This window comes from Glossina fuscipes, unplaced genomic scaffold (genome assembly GCF_014805625.2).
Source record: "Glossina fuscipes isolate IAEA_lab_2018 unplaced genomic scaffold, Yale_Gfus_2 0, whole genome shotgun sequence".
In the NCBI taxonomy this organism is placed as follows: domain Eukaryota; kingdom Metazoa; phylum Arthropoda; class Insecta; order Diptera; family Glossinidae; genus Glossina; species Glossina fuscipes.
In genome coordinates, this window is record NW_023998414.1 from 38,202,561 (window position 1) to 38,223,518 (window position 20,958).

The window sequence follows — 20,958 nt, forward strand, 5'->3', positions numbered from 1 at the left end:
GATCTATTTCAGAATTCAAATCGAGCTATTTATAAATACCTAAATACCTCTTCCTCGGATTTATTCACACAATCAAAATTTGAAGCAGATTGTTTCATACTCATAGATAGTTTATTATAATCAATAATTTTATGAACAGAATTCTTATAAATAAAAAAGTAAGAGGTTAACTTCATCTCAAATATACAAGGGAAGATCCGTTAATAAGCTGAAGATTACAATTCAATAACAAAAACACAAAATTTGAGCGTAAATGACGCGAATGTTTCAAATAATATTTCTCGACATTCTTACGGTTTGAACGACAACTAAGCGAACTCATTCACACTTCTAGTTCAAAGCTGATTTATGCAAATCGAATGAGAATGAAAGTATAAATATATCCAAAAGCAAGCAAAGAGAAAAGTGGACACAAGAAACTGATATTGTGGACTGCAAGTCATATCATCGAAGCCATGTGACAAAATTAATGCACCATCGCTTTGTGAGGGGAAAATTTTCGGATGTTGAAGTCCAAGAGTGTAGAGAACGGCAATTTTATGATTGTGTTTAGCCTTAACCTTAAATGTTTTATCTTTTTACATGCCTTTTGAGCTTTAAAAGATCCAAAAAATGCATTTTACCCGAATAGTTTATAAATACGTTATGAAAAGGTATATATACAAAGGCAAAGTCTTTGGCTATCAGTCGTTTGAAGCCACTCTTCTCTGTTGTTAACTCATCTATCAGTGTCCTAGCAGCTAGATGATAAAAACAACGCAAAAAATAAAAAAAATAAAAAAAAAATTTGCCTTTCATTCTTGCCTTGAAGTAACTGTTCCGTTGAACTTTATAGTAAATGTTTCCGAGAACGGGGACAATTTAAATATTCATGCTCACATAGGCAATTAAATGGATATTAGCATTGTATGTCTATACTTTTCAAGATATAAGTAAAAAAAAAAAAAAAAATAATGCATTTTTTTGACTCACACGAATACAAGCATTTATAGCATTTTCTTTGAAACGAATCAACTGAACTGATAAGAATGAGAGATCGAATCGAAAGAGAAAGAGAGAGAGAGAGAGAGAGAGAGAGAGAGAGCGCGAGAGAGAGATAGTAAGTAAATAGCAAATATTAAAATTGAAAATGAGTATATTGTCTGCATAGGCATATATTTATGTGTACATGTATGTGTGTTATCGGTTCGAAGAGAACTAAAAAAAATTATTTACTGAAAATGAGTTCTTTTTCAATATAATAACAATAATAATAACACGACGAAGAGACATCGATCTCTCATTCTCGTACTTTACATTTATAAATTAGAAAAAAACAGAAAAAAAAAAAACAAAAAAAAAAGAAAACAATAAATAAATAAATAATTATCAATGATAACAAATTATTATTGTATTAAAATAATAAAAAGCAACAACATTTACTAACAAAATAATGCCATTTAACATAGTGTGAAGAAAAGAATATTAAATTTTTATTTTTACTCTAGAATAATAACTAAAAAAATCATGCCGTATTCAGTGCTTAATCGGCGCTTAATGATACTGCACGCATTACTCCCAAGCAAACGTAACGTATGAAAATCAACAGCCAATTGGTTACAATATTTCGTATTAAATATTCTGTGTTATATTGCTGGAAAACAAAAGAATATTAAAATAGATTTTTATGCATTTGCAAAATATACAAAAAAAAAAAAAAAAAAAAAAAAAAAAAAAAAACAACAAATATTTAAATAACAAAAAAAAGAAAAAAATTATTGAAATAAATAAATGAATGAATAAATAACTCTATGAGAATTCACATAGTTACTGTTTACCAATAAAAAGAAAAAAAAATGTGTTAATAGACTACAAAAAAAAAAAAAAAATAAATAAATAAACTAAAAAGAAAAAAAGTATGATTACAAGTGGAATTTACTTTTATTCCTCCCCAATATTTACACCTTGAACAAAATAATGCTCGAAGTTGACGTGAATGATTTTTATATTAATCAAGACTTATAAAAAAACATAAAAATAAATAAATAAATAAATATATATTAAAAAAATTTTCGCACTTTTTTATATATATAATATATATATATATATATATATTATATATATATATATAATATATATGTATGTGTTTAAAATATATTGTTTCTCTTAAATTACAACAAAATTAACAAAACATAAACAAAATATTTTCAAAAATATTTCAGATAAATAGCGCACCATAGTGTTAAATCAATAAGAAGTTTTCAACCATTCGGAAAGTAAAACAAAAACAAAGGTAATTTTCATCAAAAAAAAAAAAAAAAAAAAAAAATAACAAAACAAAAAAAAATACAAACTTATTTTAATAAAGAATCGTTTTTTAATTGACAAATATTTTTTGAATTAATAAGAAAAGATAGTAACTAAATCAATAATGTAAAAGAAACAATGTTAAACACAAACATCTTCAAATTTCTCGAGTCTTTAAGTGATATAAAAAAATGTACTCTTTTTTTAAATCTAATCGAAAACAAACACATATTGTCAATGAACTCGTGCCAATACTACGTAATATGCCGCCTAGATATAGCAAAACAAAGGCAAAAACGCACGGTACACACACACACACACAAACAAACATGCACACATGTAGATTTAAGCAAACAAAAATTGCCAAACAAAACATTGCCTTAAGGCGAATCTTAAACCACTGCCATCATGCATACAATAATTATTGAAGGGTCTAGGGCACCGGGATTCCAAAGTATATAAGCATAAATTGGCAAAAGGAATAATAATAACGAATCGGTCGAATCAGTAGCGTATAAATGCCGAAAAATACCAGCTAATCAATTGCTCGATTTGCTGGCCTGCAATCCATGTTCATTTGTGATCATTTTCAAAATTTTACCAAAACATAAATAATTTAAAAATTCAGACGTATTTCTGATCAAATCTACGTCACCTTATAATTCTTTTTTATTTCACTTTTCTCGCACTATTAACGAATCGTTAGTCCTTATGTGAAGTTTCCGAAGTATATTTTTATTATTTGTTACTAACGGGATGACTTGATGATATTTATTAATAGTGTGACGCGCTGTCCTAGTTGTGTATATTAATATACTAAAGAATATATATTTGCGTAAATATACATTTATTAACAAGTTAACAGTAGTTACAGTTAAATCCACCCATTTTCATAAAATGATGTATGTACGCGCGGTTATTAATGCAAAAAAATAAATAAATAAATAAAAAAATATAATAATAATCACATGTGAGATTTTTATTTAAACACCGTATAGAACTACATGTAACACAATTCGTTAGGCAATACTTGAATTTCCTTCACTTAAAGAAGGAATTTCATGTTTCACACTTTCGATCCTCAAAGAGGAGAGATGCTTGCCTACACTTTCTATATAGTCTTCAATGTCTTCAAAACAATCGATGAACAATCGATATTTTATTATAATCAACGAAACACGTTGGTATCAATAGTTGATTGACAGGATAGTAAAACATCTAAAAATTTATTTTTATTCATTTTACATAAAAATTTAGCAACAAAAAAAAAATTCTTAATCTTAAAAAACCAAAGTAGACAGCAAAACCAAGCGACAAAATTTAGAGAAGAAGACATAATTCTATTGCGTTTACGACAACTTAATAATCTCGCTTACTTCCATCACTGAACAATTGCGAGTATGTTAGATTTCTCATTCCGCTTGTTACATTCAGTAATATTTGCATCACTTTCTGCATTCGCTTTGTATCGTATCTTTAACATTCACGAAATTTTTACTAAGAGATTTAAGGGACTTCAAAAGATCGATCCAGTCTATCGAAATTTTTCTCAACAATTTAGAGTTTCTATTCTATTCATCGATTTTTGTCGAGAAATATTGAAAATTATTCGATGAAATCCATTTTGTGCTTGCTTCATCCTTGGCCTCCGCCAGAGAACCAAAATTCCCAAAAAATATCTGTGAAGTTGCGATCAATAGGCTGCGCATGAAAACACAAGTAGAGAGGTCGAACAAAAGTTCAGGGACAGCGTGACACTATTTAAGCAGACGAAGAGGCAGGCAGATACACATTTAAACAAACGGACAGTCAAACAGACGAATGCTTAGGCAAATCGACGTTAAGAAAGACAAACGTTCACGCAGGTGAACAGTCAGGCAGACAGACAAACAAATCGATTCGAAAATAATTCTGAAGAATTCTGGTAAAAGAAAAAATGAAAAAATGAGATATCCTCAGACCTTGGTGCGTGTGACATACATCTGCACAAATTTAATATACTCTGTATCACAATTTTCGTAGGATATAAAAAGGCAAGAAAACATGCGAGTTCTTATATATGAAAATGCAACTCCTAAACTATATATAAAAAAGTGAAATTGTTTTATAACCACAAAGAATGCGTGGCAATAGTCGGAAAACAAGTTCTTGAAAGTATAATCATTTTGTCGAAACCCTATTCAGAGGGATGAAGCCCTACATAGCCCATAAATTTTATACGCCTGTCTATACAATGTCTATACAATGTATGACAAATGCTCTCTGCCTTGCAACAATGAAAGTGTCAGCCTCACATTTGTTATAAACATTGGAGGCTCTCGCACAGTGGTTGTTCTCGAAGACGGACTAGATCTGTAAAGAAAAAATTGTCAAAGGCGTTAAAAATTTTCACGTATATTGGTGTGTGTGTACAAAAATGAAAAAGTCAGCCACGCCCACGCCATGTTATTAGAGCATGGAAATTTCGTTTTTTGTTTTCTTTTTTTTTTTTTTGTAGTTCTTTTAAGAAAAAAACTGTGGATACAAAAGATCGGGACACAGCCATGTATAATTTTCTGATTTGATCCTTCATTATCCCTTGCTCCGTATCGTTTTTCGAAAATTTCATTGAAAAAAAGAAAAAGGTTTCAATTTTGAAAAAATTTTTCCTTTCCGTTAATGCCTTAATGTATGACCTGCAATACGAATCCAGGGCTATATTCGATTGGTTCGCTGTAATCATTATTTCGTATAATTTTTGGATATTATGAACATAATTTTGGATATTATGATGGTCTGCGGCCATCAATTAAGAACTTTCAGCTTTTTATCTCAGTTATCTCAGCGATAATAAGGGCTTCAGCAATAGATGATGGACGGCAAGAATGGCTGATAGAATGGACGAAAGGGCTGACAAATGGGCAAACGAGAAGAGTAAATCGACTCAAAATTCCACGTTTATGAATATATATTTATGCTATCTGCATAATACATATCTCGCCGTTGCAAACGAAAGAATGAACTCAGTGTTCCTCAACTGTTGTTAATGAATATATAGAAAATGTGTCAAAATTCATTCAGATGCTGAGAGCATTCAGTATTCATCTCAAAGTGAATATAACTTTATTACTTCCTTTTTGATTGAAATTGAATTTTTTTTCATGATTCCCTCTCTGTCTATATGAGAAATTTAGAAATTTTGTTGAGACTTTTTTTAAAATAATTTAAATAGAACTTAGTTTTCCAGTTAAGAGATAGATAGAAACTAAACCAGCCAAGGATAAAATAAAGATGAATGTACAATAATCGTTGCTTTTCCGTATTCACTGCTTTATCTGAATTCCATTCTCAAGGTTGGTAATAATATAATAATTATTAAAATTTTAATAGAAGAAAAATAATTGCAAATCATTTCCTATGGTATAATTGTTCTTAAGGAAATCTGGCGCAATTTTCTTTATATAAATAATTGCACATTTTAATAAACAATATAAAATATCTAAGAATCTAATTCTGTTGCTATTTAGTATATTAACACAAAGCAAAAAAAAAAATATATATATATATATATATATATATATATATATATATATATCAAGATTAGAATTTATAATAAATAATTACAAAATTATCTTGTTTTCATTTACTGTTTGTTATCTTCATTTTAGACATATAAGCCTAGCATACTGTCCCTACAACCATATATCCATAATGAAGTATTAAAGTAAATGTGCATTTGTGTGTGTGTGTGTGTGTGTGTAAACTTTGAGAAAATTAATAAATATCTCTATGTTTTATGGACCGATAATATGCTGGACATTCTTTCTTTTCTTTCTCTATTTAAATGTTACTCTATATATATATATATATATATATATACATACATATAAGTAAGGTTATCTGAACTGACTTTTAAGCAAAAAGACGCTTATAATTTAACTTAAAACGAATTTTTTATACCCATCCTAGATACTTGGCCATATAAATTAATTCATAAATTTTGGAGATTAAAATATCATTAAAACACACATACACGCACAAACACACGCATACACGATGAAAATGATATTTTATAAAAGTTTTTTTTGCAAATTTGATCACAACAAAAAAAAAAAAATGAAACGAGCGAATAGTAGTTAGGTAAATACCGCTAGCGCTGGCCAATAAATATTTTATTCGCAATGTTAGTTATACAGGTCGCACATCAAAGAGCATAAAAAATTTATGATAATGCATCCGAAATATACGTAAACGAATAAACAAGTAGACAAGAGTCTAAACTTGAATTTATTGCGGCAATGTTAAGGACAAAAGCATTAAAGTAACAATAAATTTAAAATTTTAAAAATTAACAGATAAGTAGAAAAACAAATTTAAATATGTAGAAGAATGCGCTTAAAAATGCAAACATATGCGACCATGTTGTCCATTCCATGCCCGCAAGATATTGAGAGACAAACGCATTAAGAATTACATACATAAACATTTATAGGCGATCTTTATATGTATGAAAAAAAAAAAAAACAAAAAAAATGAATAATAAATAAATAAATAAAATAACATAATAATTATATAATACGATAATTTTCATTTAGTTCTTATATCCATCCCACACCAAGAAGATTGAGAGAGACACGTCAATACCACTCGATTCAGCGTTTCACTGTCGGAATGGAATTGAATTTATTGGACCGTCTATCTGTTCATTTAGTGTTGTTAGTTTACAAATTACAATTTTTGAAATATTTCGATGAAATTTCGTACATTGTTGTGCTTTGACACAAACACGAACACTATTGCGAATCGGTTCGGATTGAATTAATTTTACGATCATTTCGCAATAACTGTAGAGCAACGGGGTTTTTTTTCTTATACCACTGTAGTTCCTTCATTGTCTTAAGCTCGCATACTAAGCCAGTCAATATGTTTTCGGTCTGCAGATAAAACAATGTGATGATGAAATGATTTTTTATTTAGTACAGGTTTCCCTAACTGCAGCTTCGCAACTGATTCACAAATTCATTTATTGAAACAATAAAGCGATTTTCTGCAAGGATATTGAAATACCCTTCTACGGGGTAAATGAAAGTCAGGAAGAGCTGTGTAGCATATTCCAATGTTCCATATTTACATTTCTTCATTCTATTTATTATAAAGAGACGATCATGAGCCGATGCATTTCTCTAACAGAAGATCGTTCTTTCTTTTACAAATCGAATTTTTTCTTCCAATCAAGGTCTCTTAAACTAAGACTAAGGCTTCTAGCCCTCGATATGGTTTCTTAGTATGTCGCAGCAATGTTTTGAACATTCACGTATTAGGTAAACACTTATTCCTTTCATTAACTTCCATACCGGATTGCTTAGGTTACTTTATTGCGCTTGCTCAGGTCAATGACAAAAATTTGGATATTTTTATAAACCGCTTAAAAGAATCTTCAAAGCGGCTCACTGTATGTTGTATGAACGCAAGTACGTGTTCTTCTGCATTGACTTTTTAGAGATACGGAAACACTGTTTAAATTTTGTATTTGAAATATAAAGAGAATGTATTACGTAGGTAAGACTCAGTGTAGAAACAGTGTTTTTTTTTTCTCAAATTCTAAATGTAGTTCTGAATGGAACTTTTATACTAATTTATCCTAATCATCTCTGTTGACTATAGTTAGTGGGAGTCGATGCAATAGCATCTATTTTGCAATGCATCCAATACCTTAACACTGGTCTCGTCTGCGATTACGGTAATATTCTCGTTCTATTATTTTACCGACTGGCAGGTATTGATTATCAACGCATTTAGTTTTTTATTCGAAAAATTTTATATAAATATAAAGTGAAAAAGAAGAAACTTGTGCTAACTAGCATCATAAGAATAGAAGCGCTGGCGAGATAAGGAATAAGTCATCAATAGAAACAAGTGTTAAATGTAAGAAAGAGCAGCGACTAGATCAGAAGGATAGGTTATCCAATTTCATTGCTTCCAAAATTTACTGAGCGGATTTTCTTCTGGCTATGCTATCTTTAAACGTTAACTCAATTGCACACACTTGTGGTTGTTAACAACTTCTCTCGCTACGATAAACACATCCAATTCTATCAAGTACGGAGCAAAAGTTTCACGTCGCGACTAACGCACATTACTCTTGATCTTGATGTTAATATTTTGCGTATTTTGCGTCATTTTGCATCACTAATAGCGATTAAGATTTTCTTCGCATTAAAGTGAACAATTATCGCATAGCGAGCTGAATGTCCAAAATATTTAACTACTGAAATGATAATCAATTAAACATATGACAGGCTTAAGAGAGCCTTTACAACTCAATTGAAATTAACCTTTTTATATGATCGAGAGCGCAATTATATAAACGATCTGAGAACAATTTTTTGTATCTTCTTTAGGGTGAAATTACTAGCATTAGATGTCGATTTTGATTAAACTGTATATATATATATGAGTAGAATAAATTTTAGATTGAGTAATTGCGTAAAAGTGTGAAGGAAGAGAGTAGGGTGAGCTCATAGGTAGCTAAAGTGGTAAAAGATTATTGCGCATATTTTTATTATAATAAGGCCAGGACATCGTTAAAGCAAGGATACTTTTCAAAATTATCTCATCTAAATCAATTATAGGTAACAAGAAGTTTTATTTTAGGACAAATTTCTCATGCAACAATCGTGTTAATGTCACAAATAATCAGCAGATAAGATCCATCATTAATTGATACGAACGCAAAGTTAACTAAATTACGAAAATGACAAACACCAACACGTCATAAATGATAAGTAGATAGGATTTTTTGGAAATTCACCTCAAAAGTGAAATCCTTCTAAAAAAAAATGTAAAAGAGAGAAAAAATGTGAAGAGGAAATACATACTAAATAGAATTATCCTTTTAAATTATTTCCATTCCTCGAACCTTTCAATTAGTATTGCAGTATAAAGAGTAAAAAGTTAAGCGCCAAACGATTTCTCTACGAAAAACTTTCGTATATCAAAAAAAAAATTGATTGATTTTTTGAGTATCTTCATAACAATGGAAGCATAACTCATGTAGACCCTAATCCAGCACTGCTAACGATTCATGGGCGAGATTTCCGACCGAGGCCATCATGAGTTTTTACTGATTGCATCCAATCGATACCATTCCTTAAGTGATGGTTTCGTTTCGTGGCGACAACTGCACTCACTTGATCCCCTTTGAAATGATTTAAGCCAAGACCTAGAAACTAAAATAAGGAGAAAAAGTTTGAAAAGCAAGCAAATAAAACTTTAAGAGCTTAAACATGATCAAAAAGATTTTATTATTAATGCGACTTCAAAACTTTTATATGATTTAATCATGTGCCCGATGTCTTGTTGCAAGCTATTGCAAATGAAGGAAACAAAAAAAAAAAAAAAAAAAAAAAAAAAAAAAAAAAAATTGTAATATATCACGCATACTACAAGCGTTTCATAAGAATTATAAAATTTTTAAATGTCACAACAGTTAATTAAATCAAAGTTCGCGGCACTTTTGTTGAATTATATACAAACGTTAATATTTAACTGAATAGCGCCTCAATTAGCAAAGAATAACGTAATAAAAAATGTCAGAATATTTTTATTATTTTCATTTTATTCATTCGTAAAAGTTTCATTGTTCATTTTGACTTAAGGAGGATACGTGTAATAAAGTGGTATTTAAGTTAAATATTTAAAAGATAACACATAACTTAATAAATATTTAAACTTTTTTATATTATAATAGAATTTTAATTTTGAAATGAAACCACGTGTACAAATTGACGTAAATAAGATCTTTAATAATTTTACTGGATTAGTAGACACAGTTTAAAACAGAAAAATTAAATATTTTATCATTATATATATATATATATATATATATATATATATCACATTGACAAGGATAGAACTGTAATTAGTTGCAATTGGCTTATGTCATACGGTTTGCGCTTGTCAAAAATATGTATCGAAGATCGCATGAGATCAGTATACTGATGTGTTACTGTGTTAGTAATCATATCTTCATCCATCGACTGTGTTCGCTTCGGTGCGAAGAAGCACTTGAGCACTTTCTTGAATTTATTTTATGACTTGATTTTGAAGAAATCTGAAAATGTTGCCTCTGCTCTATTGATAGTCTAGAAATTGACAAAAGCTGTAAATAAAAGTTTTTCTAAAAGTTTTTATATAAACGTATTAATGTAGTAGAAAATTATGGGCAGATGATCTGTAGTAAATACTCTACAGTACTCCAATCCGAAATTTTCTCATTCACGTCGGTCCTTGACCTAAAAAATGTCGTTGCATCAAATACTATCAAAACATTGCAAAAATACTGACCTGTGAGTTGGACAAAATAAAACTAAATGGACAGACGGACAGACATGCTTAAAATGACTTTCCGAATCGATCGGTACAATAAAAGATGGGTCTATCCCAATTCGAGTGAAGACAAATAAAAATAAAACACAAGTGTTTCGAAATTTTCTCCCTAAAGCAAACGGTTGTGGTGTACGACGATAGTTAGAAATAAATGGGTGAACATATAGCGATAAGTAAACAAGGAAAGTCTAGCGCGTGTGTGACCAATCGGTAAGTATTTTGTCCTTACCGACTGAACACTCACTATGGCTACAAGCAGTTGCAGTCAAACCGGATACAGATAGGAAGCTGAATGCACCGACGTGGTAGCCACTACTCTTACCTCCTTGTCTATGTGATAATAGAAGAAATGATCTTGATCACTCTACAAATGTGTTCAAAAGTGACAACAATGTGTTCAAAAGTGACAGTTTATGTTAATTTATATTAATTTTCTTTTCATTAATTCTGACAACGTATATCGAGTGAAACAATTGAACTAATAAGGCATTGAAATAATTTCCATATTAAACTTTTCTAAAAAGTTGTTATTCGCAGCCTCCCATTTAAATGAACTGCTAATGATAACATACCGTCAATATTTGCTCATTCAAATACAATGTAATTAACATTTACAACAAAGCCATCTCTTCGCTTAGCTACATCCTTACAAATATACTCTTATACATCGTAAAAGTAAATTTATGCTATAACGAATAAAGACACTATAGTGGCCCGCGGATCACTATTAAGTAACATACATCACGCTACAGTAAAGGCTCATGTAAAGGCCTTTTATAATAAATCGTTGCACTGGGACTGGCACTGTCCGAACAACTTTCAATAGCGTCCATCCTTGGGTCGAAACATGTCAGTGTACCAAATTTCCACAAAATACCATCAAAATTTGCGGCCTGTAGGTTGAATACAAAAAAACCGAAGTATAAAAGTTTGGCCTATCCCAAGTCCTTCGGCACACACTTGATATATAGTCTTATATCCGCATGAGTAGCCGCGTAAGAAAAATCACGACAATCAAGTGCATGTTCGCTGATTGAATATCTCCGTTGCGTCGCGGCTGTAGTGAGATTTGAATCGGTAAACGCATAACATATACCGATGCCCCGGCCCAAACTCCCTAGCTTGCGGCTATCATCTTCGTATATCTTTCCTTTTTGTCTGCTTTCTCACTTGTTACCGACTGTCACCGTGTTATATCGAAGAATAGGGGACCTCCCCTCGCAAAAACAAAAGGTGTTGTAGAGTATAAAAATATTAATTAAGATGTACGTATGTAATAGAAACATTTTATTTATTTAAATTTTCAATTATTTACTCACTTATTTTTCTTTTTGAATTTCTTACAGATTTCACTTAATGCGCACTAAATAAAATAAAGAAACATTTGCAGTGGGGTTTAAGAGGCCTTTAAGAATTCGCAACATAATGCTAACAATTTGAAAACAGTCACAACTCGTACTGCCGTTGTCAATGTTAAGAAATTTGTGATATAACGAGTTTTTCTTTTCTTTTTTTTTTTTTTTTTTTTTTGCTTTGTCTCTATTATTTTATTTTTTCTTTTTCCGTTTTGTGCAAATATTTATTGAGGTAGCTTCAGGGTTAAATTATGATATCCGTAAGTAAATACAATAACGGTGAATTAAGGACAAAAGAAAGAAAAAAAAAAAAGGAAACTAAGAAAAATAGTAAACACAAAGTCATTCCATAAATACCGTCCACAGCAACATGGTACACGGACCACCAGCTCGAAGAAAATCCAGTACGAGCACAAATAATAATCAAGAAAAATGTGATAAAGACTTAAAGGATAATGTGCTCGATCCCTTACAACCTGTACCGCCGGATGGTGGTTGGGGATGGATGGTCGTTTTTGGATCATTCATGATTCATATAATCAGTAAGTTTTACGTAATCGCTTATAATAAATTACTAATATAATAAATCACTAATACCCAGTCGCGTGACTCATTTACGCGTATTGTACACACATTTGCATTTAACAATAGACAACACGAAAAGTTCAACAGGGCAAGTCGACAGTAAAATGTCTTAAAGAAGAAATGTTTTAAGCGAAAAAAAAAATAGAAAATAAATAAATGAATAAAATTTAAAAAAAAAATTACATTTACCAACGATTTGAAATATTTGAGGACTTGGAGATGGAAAAAAATGCAAAATCAGTTAATAAGCAGAAATACTGCTAAGTTAAATGCTTAAAAAAGAAAAGTCAATGAAAATTTGATGCAATCTTAGCTACGTACCTACCTGTGTTAGTTAATAAAGTCAGAGTTATATAAGAGAAATGTTATCATATCCGTTTTAATTCCCAATAAATAAATTTACGATTCATGAAGTACCTCAGAAGACAACTACGTAATAATATTTAATTGCACATTTGCAATCTTTCGCATATCTTTTACTATAATACATATAGGCAAGCGTTACTGTGCCTTACACTGCACAAATGCAGTTTATATTAGTTTTCTTATCAACTTGCTTTTAGTAAACATTAAAAAAAAAAAAAAAAAATGTATTAAATATACAGTCAGAAGAACGAAGCACGAGAGGAAGCTGCTTAATGACGCTTTGTAATAGCGCTGAGATAACTGATGAGAAAACAAAAGGGGGCGAATGTTCCCTGAAACTTAAATTTCCAATTATTATGGAATGATGCAATTAATTACAAGTAGCAAATAAATCGTCGATCACTTCCATATAATGTTTCATTAATTATTTCATCAGTTTTTAATTAACTTGTTTCCCTTTTGTGCGTTATTTCGATCATTTTCATCTATCCACAATCACGCTTTTACTTACAATGACACGACATTGTCGTTGATAATCAAATTTTCTGCATATAATGGCGGATAATGTCTTTCTTAACAATCCCCTCGGTGCCTATGTGTCAAATAAAACGGCGACTTGGAGATTTGAATGCGATAAGCCAATGCCAGTGCCAGAGTTGGCTGAGTTTAACTTTTCGTTAACTTTGCCTTTTAATATGGGTACAAATTAAAGTGGGCTGAGAAAGTGTAACGCGAATTGTAGTATTAATTAAGGTGTAACTAAGAAAATTATTACAATCGGCCATGGTTTACCTTTTAATACCCTAAATCACTTCGCTTAATACAGCTACTCGTATAATGACTTTTCCAATTAAAACGTTATATGGGAAGCGATCTAAATAATGATCCGACTGGGACGATTTCACATACCATCTTTCATCTTTCTTCAGGTCGAAACAAGTCGACATACGAAATTTCATTAAAATATTTACAATATGTTAGTTAAACACAAAAGTACATGAACCTCAGACATCGGACGGACAGACCGACAATCAAGCTTAGATCAATTCAAAATATAATTCTGAAGCAGACGGTACTCAAGTCCCTCAAGTTAATGTTCTATATATATTCACACAAAATATTTTTACACATTTGAAGCCTTAAATCATATATAAAACTAAGTGATGAAATGGCTTCGGAAATAGTCACAGTCACAATTCCAGTACACATTCCGGATGTCATAGCTGCACTTTATAGCAGCATATAGAGACTAATCGTAAAATTGTTAATATCAATATATTTTATTAGCTTTATTGTAAAAGTGAATGTGAGTTTCAGTTTAGAAGCGGGTTATACAACTGCATATAATAACATATTGAAGTGTATTAAAACCTTAACAGGCATGCGTGTAACTTAGTTGGGACCGTTTCTTGCGGCCAATAATGCATTTGTTTCAGAACAAAATTCATGAATAGCAGGCCATTACTTTTTCCCATATCTCAGGTAATTTTCAAACTGCACCTCGAAAATATGTCTCGCCCTTTGAGGCTCACAGAATCTCTCGCGCAATCAATAACTCATGTATTGAAAGTCGCGTAACAATATCCGCTGATCACAGTGGCATGGGTAGGACATTCCAAGCTAGAGCGCTAAACATTTCCTCAGTGAGTATTGATCGATGAGGCCGGATTCTTTCACACTGAAAATGCAATATATCGAGACTTTTGTCATATCATACAAATTTTTTTGTCGGAATTTCATCAATTGTTTCTGATAACGTTCCTTAGTGATCGCATCTTTCGATGGTTTGATATAAACGATAATACATCAGATCAATCCTCTCCCACAAATACGGTCGTCGCGAATATTCGTCGTCATCGGCAATGTTATTGTTTAGTTTGCTTCGTGTCATGACAAGTTGAACTTTGGATATTGTAGCGCGTCCACAGCGATCTAGCAGCACTATCCGGCTTCTTTTGACACGGCACTATGCCTATTCAAAATGCCAAGAAGTACGTTGTGTGTGTGATAATATGTACTGTTATGTACTGTTATGTACTGGAAGATAGTATCCAGCAATGAAGAGCTCGCCGTTTCGTTCGGTACTCAACAGTGGCACTAATACACATTCTGTCTCAGTTTCTCTCTTTCAGTCTTTCCGTCTCTCTCTCTCTCTCTCTCTCTCTCTCTCTCTCTCTCTCTCGCTCGCTCTCCCTCACACACACACACACACACACACACACTTTCTCTTACTTTCTCTTTCTCACCGCCTCTCTCAGTTTCTCTCTCTCACTCTCTCTCTCTCTCTCTCCCTTTTCTGGCTCTTTTTTTCCTTAGAAAAAGAATCGAAGTAACTTCTACTCTCAATACGTAAACGATGACCTAATCTTTATTCGTTAATATGGTAGAGTGTATCGCGTCCGGTAAGACGTGACCAATTACATTATTTTTCATTTATTTATTTAATTAATTTTTTTTTTTTATTTTCTTTGTTACTACTTGTGAATTTCGTTATCAATGATTGTTTATTTAGATTAAATGTGATGTTCAGCAAAATATTTTAATTCAGTATTAAAGTACTTAAGAAAACACGTGGTTTCATTTTGTAACACTTATGAGCACATTACAGTAAAGTAATGGAGACACCAAAGAGGAATTTAAATTAATTGTAACTAACTTAACATGTGATGATTTTAATCATTGCCATGCTACGTTAGTGTCGGTCCGAATTGAACAATCAATATAATCAATGCAGTCAAAGTCAATGATTTATTACGCAATGTTTATGATCAAAATGAAGCGTTATAGTACCGGTAATAGTTGAACGCAAATTGTAATTCTAGATTAGTGCAGACTCTTATTTTTAAAAACGTAATTTCAAAGATCTCAACACCGCCAAGTTAAGTAAGTAGTGTTATCGCTTATGAAAGTAATTTTTGTCATAAATTTCATTACAATTAAAACATCGGCCTAAGTTATTAACAACGTCTAAATGTTTTTAATACAATTTTGATATACGGCTTCGTTTTTATTAACAAATAATAATACTTTCTTATTTTTAAACTTCCAAAGCTTTTATTATAAATTATTTTTTCATTTTTTTTTTTTTTTTTTTTTCTGTTCTTTTAGCCGATGGCATGACATATTCCTTTGGTTTATTTTACAATGAATTCCTTAATTATTTTAATGAAGGTAAAGGCTATACAGCCTGGATTGTATCCATAATGGTAGGAGTAACATTTGCCTCAGGTAAGTGCAATAAATTGAGAGACTTCTTGAATAGATAATCGATACAATAATAATCGATAGATTCTTCTTAGATATTAAAGCAAAAAAAAAAAAACAAAAGACGAGACGAGACGAGACGAGACGAGAAACTTTAAATCATTTTTCAAATATCAATAAATTTTTTCCTGAGCCTTCTCAAGTCAATGATACTCGGAAGAACTTCATTGCCTTCAGACCAATCTTTCCTGATGCTTTCACTTCCATAGCTTTTACCTTCTTCTTTAGTCCGCCTCTGCCTAAGGCTCTTCCTAATCAGCACTATGTCCATACGTGTAACTTACTGGTTAAATATTTAAATAAAAAACAAAAAAAAAAAAAAATTATTCATTTTGTATGGTGCTGTGACCAAAAAAATAGGGTGAACTTCTTTGGTACTGTGGTAGCATATTTTGTTTATGTATTGGTACTATTGTCTTTGACAATATATTCGACTGCTATCGAGTTACATGAGCTTTTGCAAACATAGAAAAAGAAGTTTAACGACATTTACTGTGTCTGTCGAGCAATGCTTCTACCAGCCTATCTGGACGCCATGACGTATGGGATTTGAAGTTAGGCATAAGACCAAACAATCGAGCGAATGTCATGACTGAAAAAACCTTCACGGCTCCCCCTCAAAAATCAAAGTGATGTCAACAGCTTTCGTCGATTAACATGGTATTGTCTGCTATGAATTTCTTCCGTCGGGCCAAACTATTAATGAAGCATGTAATTTGAATTTAATGAACGCGCTGAAAGTCGTGACAAATTCACTTTATTTATTCTTGATCACAGTAGCATATATTGTATGTATATTATAAGGTAAGCTATGCCCTTAAATTGACATAAACGCCGTGCTGTAATGCCAATGAAAAGCGAAACTATCAGTTCCTTTTTTTTTTTTTTTGTTTTGACATTACAAGTACTTTGACAAATTATTTTATATATCTGAAGGGATGTGGTATTTCGTCTAGAACTTTTAAATTTCACGGTATTTGATTTAATTAATTACGTTACTGCATTTACATTTACTAGCATTACATAATAAAATGAAAATATTTACAAATATTTGCGATTGTTTTTTATTTATTTATTTTTTTCAATTTAATTTTGACGTACAACTAGGACCAATCTCATCATCATTTGTCAATCGTTATGGTTGCCGGGCAGTTACAATCGCTGGGTCAATTCTGGCCTCGTTTTGTATTGTTATCAGTATGTTTGCTGAGGTATTTACTTTCGATTCTATTTTGTTTAATAGACAACAATTTTCATATATATATATACATTTTCAGAATGTTCTTACACTTATCATTACAATTGGTTTTGGTACCGGCTTAGGCTTCGGTTTAATTTATCTACCGGCCATAGTCAGCGTCAGCGTATGGTTTGAGGCCCGACGTTCTTTGGCCACTGGTATTGCAGTGTGCGGTTCTGGTTTCGGTACATTTGTTTTTGCGCCTTTAACCGAACATTTGATCGGCAGTTTTGGTTGGAGAGGGGCATTGTTAATTATTGGCGGTATCGTTCTAAATTGTATAATATTCGGCGCCATGTTCAGACCTTTAGAGCTACCCAAAGAGGCAAAGATTAAGAAAAAAGCATTAATCGATAACAATGCCACACCTGCCGAGTTAGAGCCTTTGAAGCCGAATCTACAGAAAGCTGAGCAGTGTAAACAAACGATGCAAACAGATACCGCCAATGGCGTAAGCACAATTAACTCTATTCCCGGTCGTTCGAATAGTGTAGATTATACATTCAAAACTAGCGAGAACGGTGTAGTCAACGGTAAATCGGAACTTTCCGCAGTCTCTAAAAGTTGCAGTAACGATAATATAATAAAAGCATCGCTAAGTCAAACTCATTTGGCCCATAAGGAAAGATCTGGTAGCGGTACCATGTATCGTCCAGATATATTATATCAGGTAAAAACAAGGTATGATTTTTAAAAGCAACCTAAATAAACAGCAAGTCGATTCCTTCCTTTTTAGGGTTCTCTTCATAGCATACCGGAATATGCACGTTCACGTACAGATCTTTCTGGCTCGGCGAGTGCCATCAACCGTTACGGTTCTGTTAAGCATTCTACCCTCAGTGTAAATCAGGAACAGGTAATCTATACATTTTTTCAAACTTAATTACCATCACAATCGAAAGAAGGTTATGCTAATTTTTGGCTCGCAAGCAAACAAACAAAATTTGTGGTACATGGCTTTTTGGTATTTTTCTGATCGAACTACAGAGAGGTGGGTGGTGGAAAAAACAAGACTTTAATTACTCGCCTTAGGTGCAGTTGTTGCTGACAGTAAATAATGAAACCAAAGAGTGAAGCGGAGCAAATCATTTTGATAAAACATCTTCACCGTAAACATCATGTAAATCTTTCTAAATACCCATTTCTCCTACTTTTGTACCCTGCACCGGTTGTGTTATGGTTATATTAAACTTGTATGTAGCAGTGGGAAGGTCTACGCATGGACATATCTTCTATTATACCAATCGATTAAGAATCCTTTTCCGAATTGATTTAAAGCTGTCTGTCTACTAAGCCGTACCAGCTTTGGTCGCTTTTCCTCTTCTTTCGCTTTACAAACTGCAAGAGAGTTTTTTGAACAATAATTGGCTACTATACGGTGTAAGGGTTAAGACATGCGACATATACGCGGATAGACCCGCTTTGAAATCCTCGGCGTCGTAAACCATAAATTACGTAATTCTTACTACGTATAGTTAACACTGTACATCTTAGTATATGAACGCACGCCATGTTATGTGAGATGCAAAACGCTTTTGCGAGCGCACCAATCGATGCAGCCAAGTCATAAGACGATATGTTAAATAATTTTATTTTTTTTTTTTTTGCGAATATTGTCCGCAATCGCCTGACCAGAACGCGGCGCGTATTTAACCTCGAAATTTGCTGAGTGAAAATAAGCAAAACTTATGATAAAGCATTTTCACTATGGACACTATTGTCGGAAAATGCGATTCAAAAATCCAAAATTATTTCTAGGAAACATTATTATTAAATCAACTAATAATTTATATCAATCATAAAACAAGAGGGTCACGGGGCACCATTAAATACTTAACTATACCTAACTATAAGGCGGTACACAGAAAGACATATTAAAATTAGACATCATACGGAAAGTGATCGATGATTAGTGTTCGCCGTTTCAACAAAATATCGCAAGCAAACAAGACGGACAGACATGCTTAAATCGATTCAGAAAGGTGAGTCTATCTCTAGTCCTACTGGGTGCTGCATAAATCGCGTACAACATTAATATCTTGCCTTGTATCACAAGTGTTGGGATATAACAAAGTGGACAACATTTTAAATATATTATACATCTACAGAGACTTGTGTAGGAAGTCACATTCAGGCATATTGTACGCAGGAACTCCATTTATTAAATTTATGCAAGCGAAATCTAGGATCAATGATATATCGCTTAGTGTGAACCTTTTCAAAGAGCAATCTATTTCGTTGAATTTCCGTCGCAGCTATTATGGTATTCCCTTACAGACCATCTTCGGAAATTATACGAAGTTGGCTGATTTATATGAAAAAGTCTTCGCAAGAACATGAAATTGATAATCGAAGTTAAAATACTTGCGTCTACAAGAGTTGTGAAAGAAAATTTAAAAACCGGTTTGTGTTAAGGGTTTTTTTGGGTTTAAAAAATGGTGATTCCTTAAAGTATCAAACACGTTTTATTTTTTTTTTTTTTTTTTTTTTTGTCCTTTTATAAACATTTTCAAAAGCGTTAAAATTGTTAATTCATTTATTATGTTTTCTTTTCTAGGAATTGGAAAAATGTTGCGGTTGCTTTAGCTGTTCTAAAGAGACCCGTGATACCCTAGCGGAAATGATGAATTTCTCATTGCTAAAGGATGCTGTTTTTATCATATTTGCCATATCAAATTTTTGCACTAGCATAGGTTTCAATATGCCTTACGTTTATATAGTCTCACAAGCGGAAGTGTTAAGTTTGAATTCAGAACAATCCAGCTATCTAATAGCGATTATTGGTGTAGCTAATACAGTCGGCAGAATTATACTCGGTTATATATCCGATAAGCCTTGGGTTAACCGTTTATGGATTTACAATTACAGTTTAACAATATGCGGTATAGCTACAGCGCTATGCCCACTATGTACCAATTTCAATACGCTAGGCTTCTATTGTGCAGTATTCGGTTTCACTATTGGTGCTTACGTGGGCTTGACTTCGGTTATTTTGGTTGACTTATTGGGTCTTGATAAACTAACGAACGCCTTCGGTTTATTATTACTTTTCCAGGGCGTGGCCTCTTTTATTGGACCACCAATTGGCGGTAACTTTGCTAACTTCAAAGCCATTGATATATATTTCAAGTTCATAATTAATCATTTACTTTATCATATTTTTATCTAGGTTGGCTTTATGACATCACGACCTCATATGCACCTGCATTTCTTTTAGCCGGTATCATGATTGCTGTTAGCGGTTTGGTTATGTTCATTATACCGCCACTGCAGCGGCATGTAGCGAAAAAAGCCGAACGGAAAAATGCTCAACAAATTGCTTTAAGTTAGACTTTAATGTTTTTCTTTCTTCTATATTTTTTTTTTTTTTTTTTTTCTCTCAACACGCTCACATGAAAACTGCATATTAAAATATTCCTAAAGCAAAGACATTATTAATAATAAAAAAAATTAAAAACAAAAAAAATAAGAAATAAAAAAAAATAAGAAAAATTG

The 20,958-nt window shown here is 32.0% G+C and overlaps 1 protein-coding gene across 1 annotated transcript; it reads left to right on the forward strand.

Moving 5' to 3' along the window:
* Positions 1-2,179: 2,179 nt before the first annotated feature.
* LOC119632833 (monocarboxylate transporter 12) lies at positions 2,180-20,851 on the forward strand. The gene is made up of 8 exons (XM_038025958.1): positions 2,180-2,272; positions 12,000-12,550; positions 16,068-16,187; positions 17,331-17,434; positions 17,501-18,133; positions 18,200-18,319; positions 20,021-20,552; positions 20,633-20,851. The coding sequence occupies exons 2-8, from the start codon at positions 12,379-12,381 to the stop codon at positions 20,791-20,793; spliced, it is 1,842 nt and encodes a 613-aa protein (XP_037881886.1). The 5' UTR covers positions 2,180-2,272; positions 12,000-12,378; the 3' UTR covers positions 20,794-20,851.
* The last annotated feature ends 107 nt before the right edge of the window (positions 20,852-20,958 follow it).

Bases quoted from the DNA above. Each gene is read 5' to 3' on its own strand.
- LOC119632833 (XM_038025958.1), top strand. From the start codon at position 12,379: ATGGTACACGGACCACCAGCTCGAAGAAAATCCAGTACGAGCACAAAT. The intron at 17,435-17,500 runs GTATTTACTTTC...ATACATTTTCAG, and splicing joins TTATCAGTATGTTTGCTGAG to AATGTTCTTACACTTATCAT. The intron at 18,134-18,199 runs GTAAAAACAAGG...CTTCCTTTTTAG, and splicing joins GTCCAGATATATTATATCAG to GGTTCTCTTCATAGCATACC.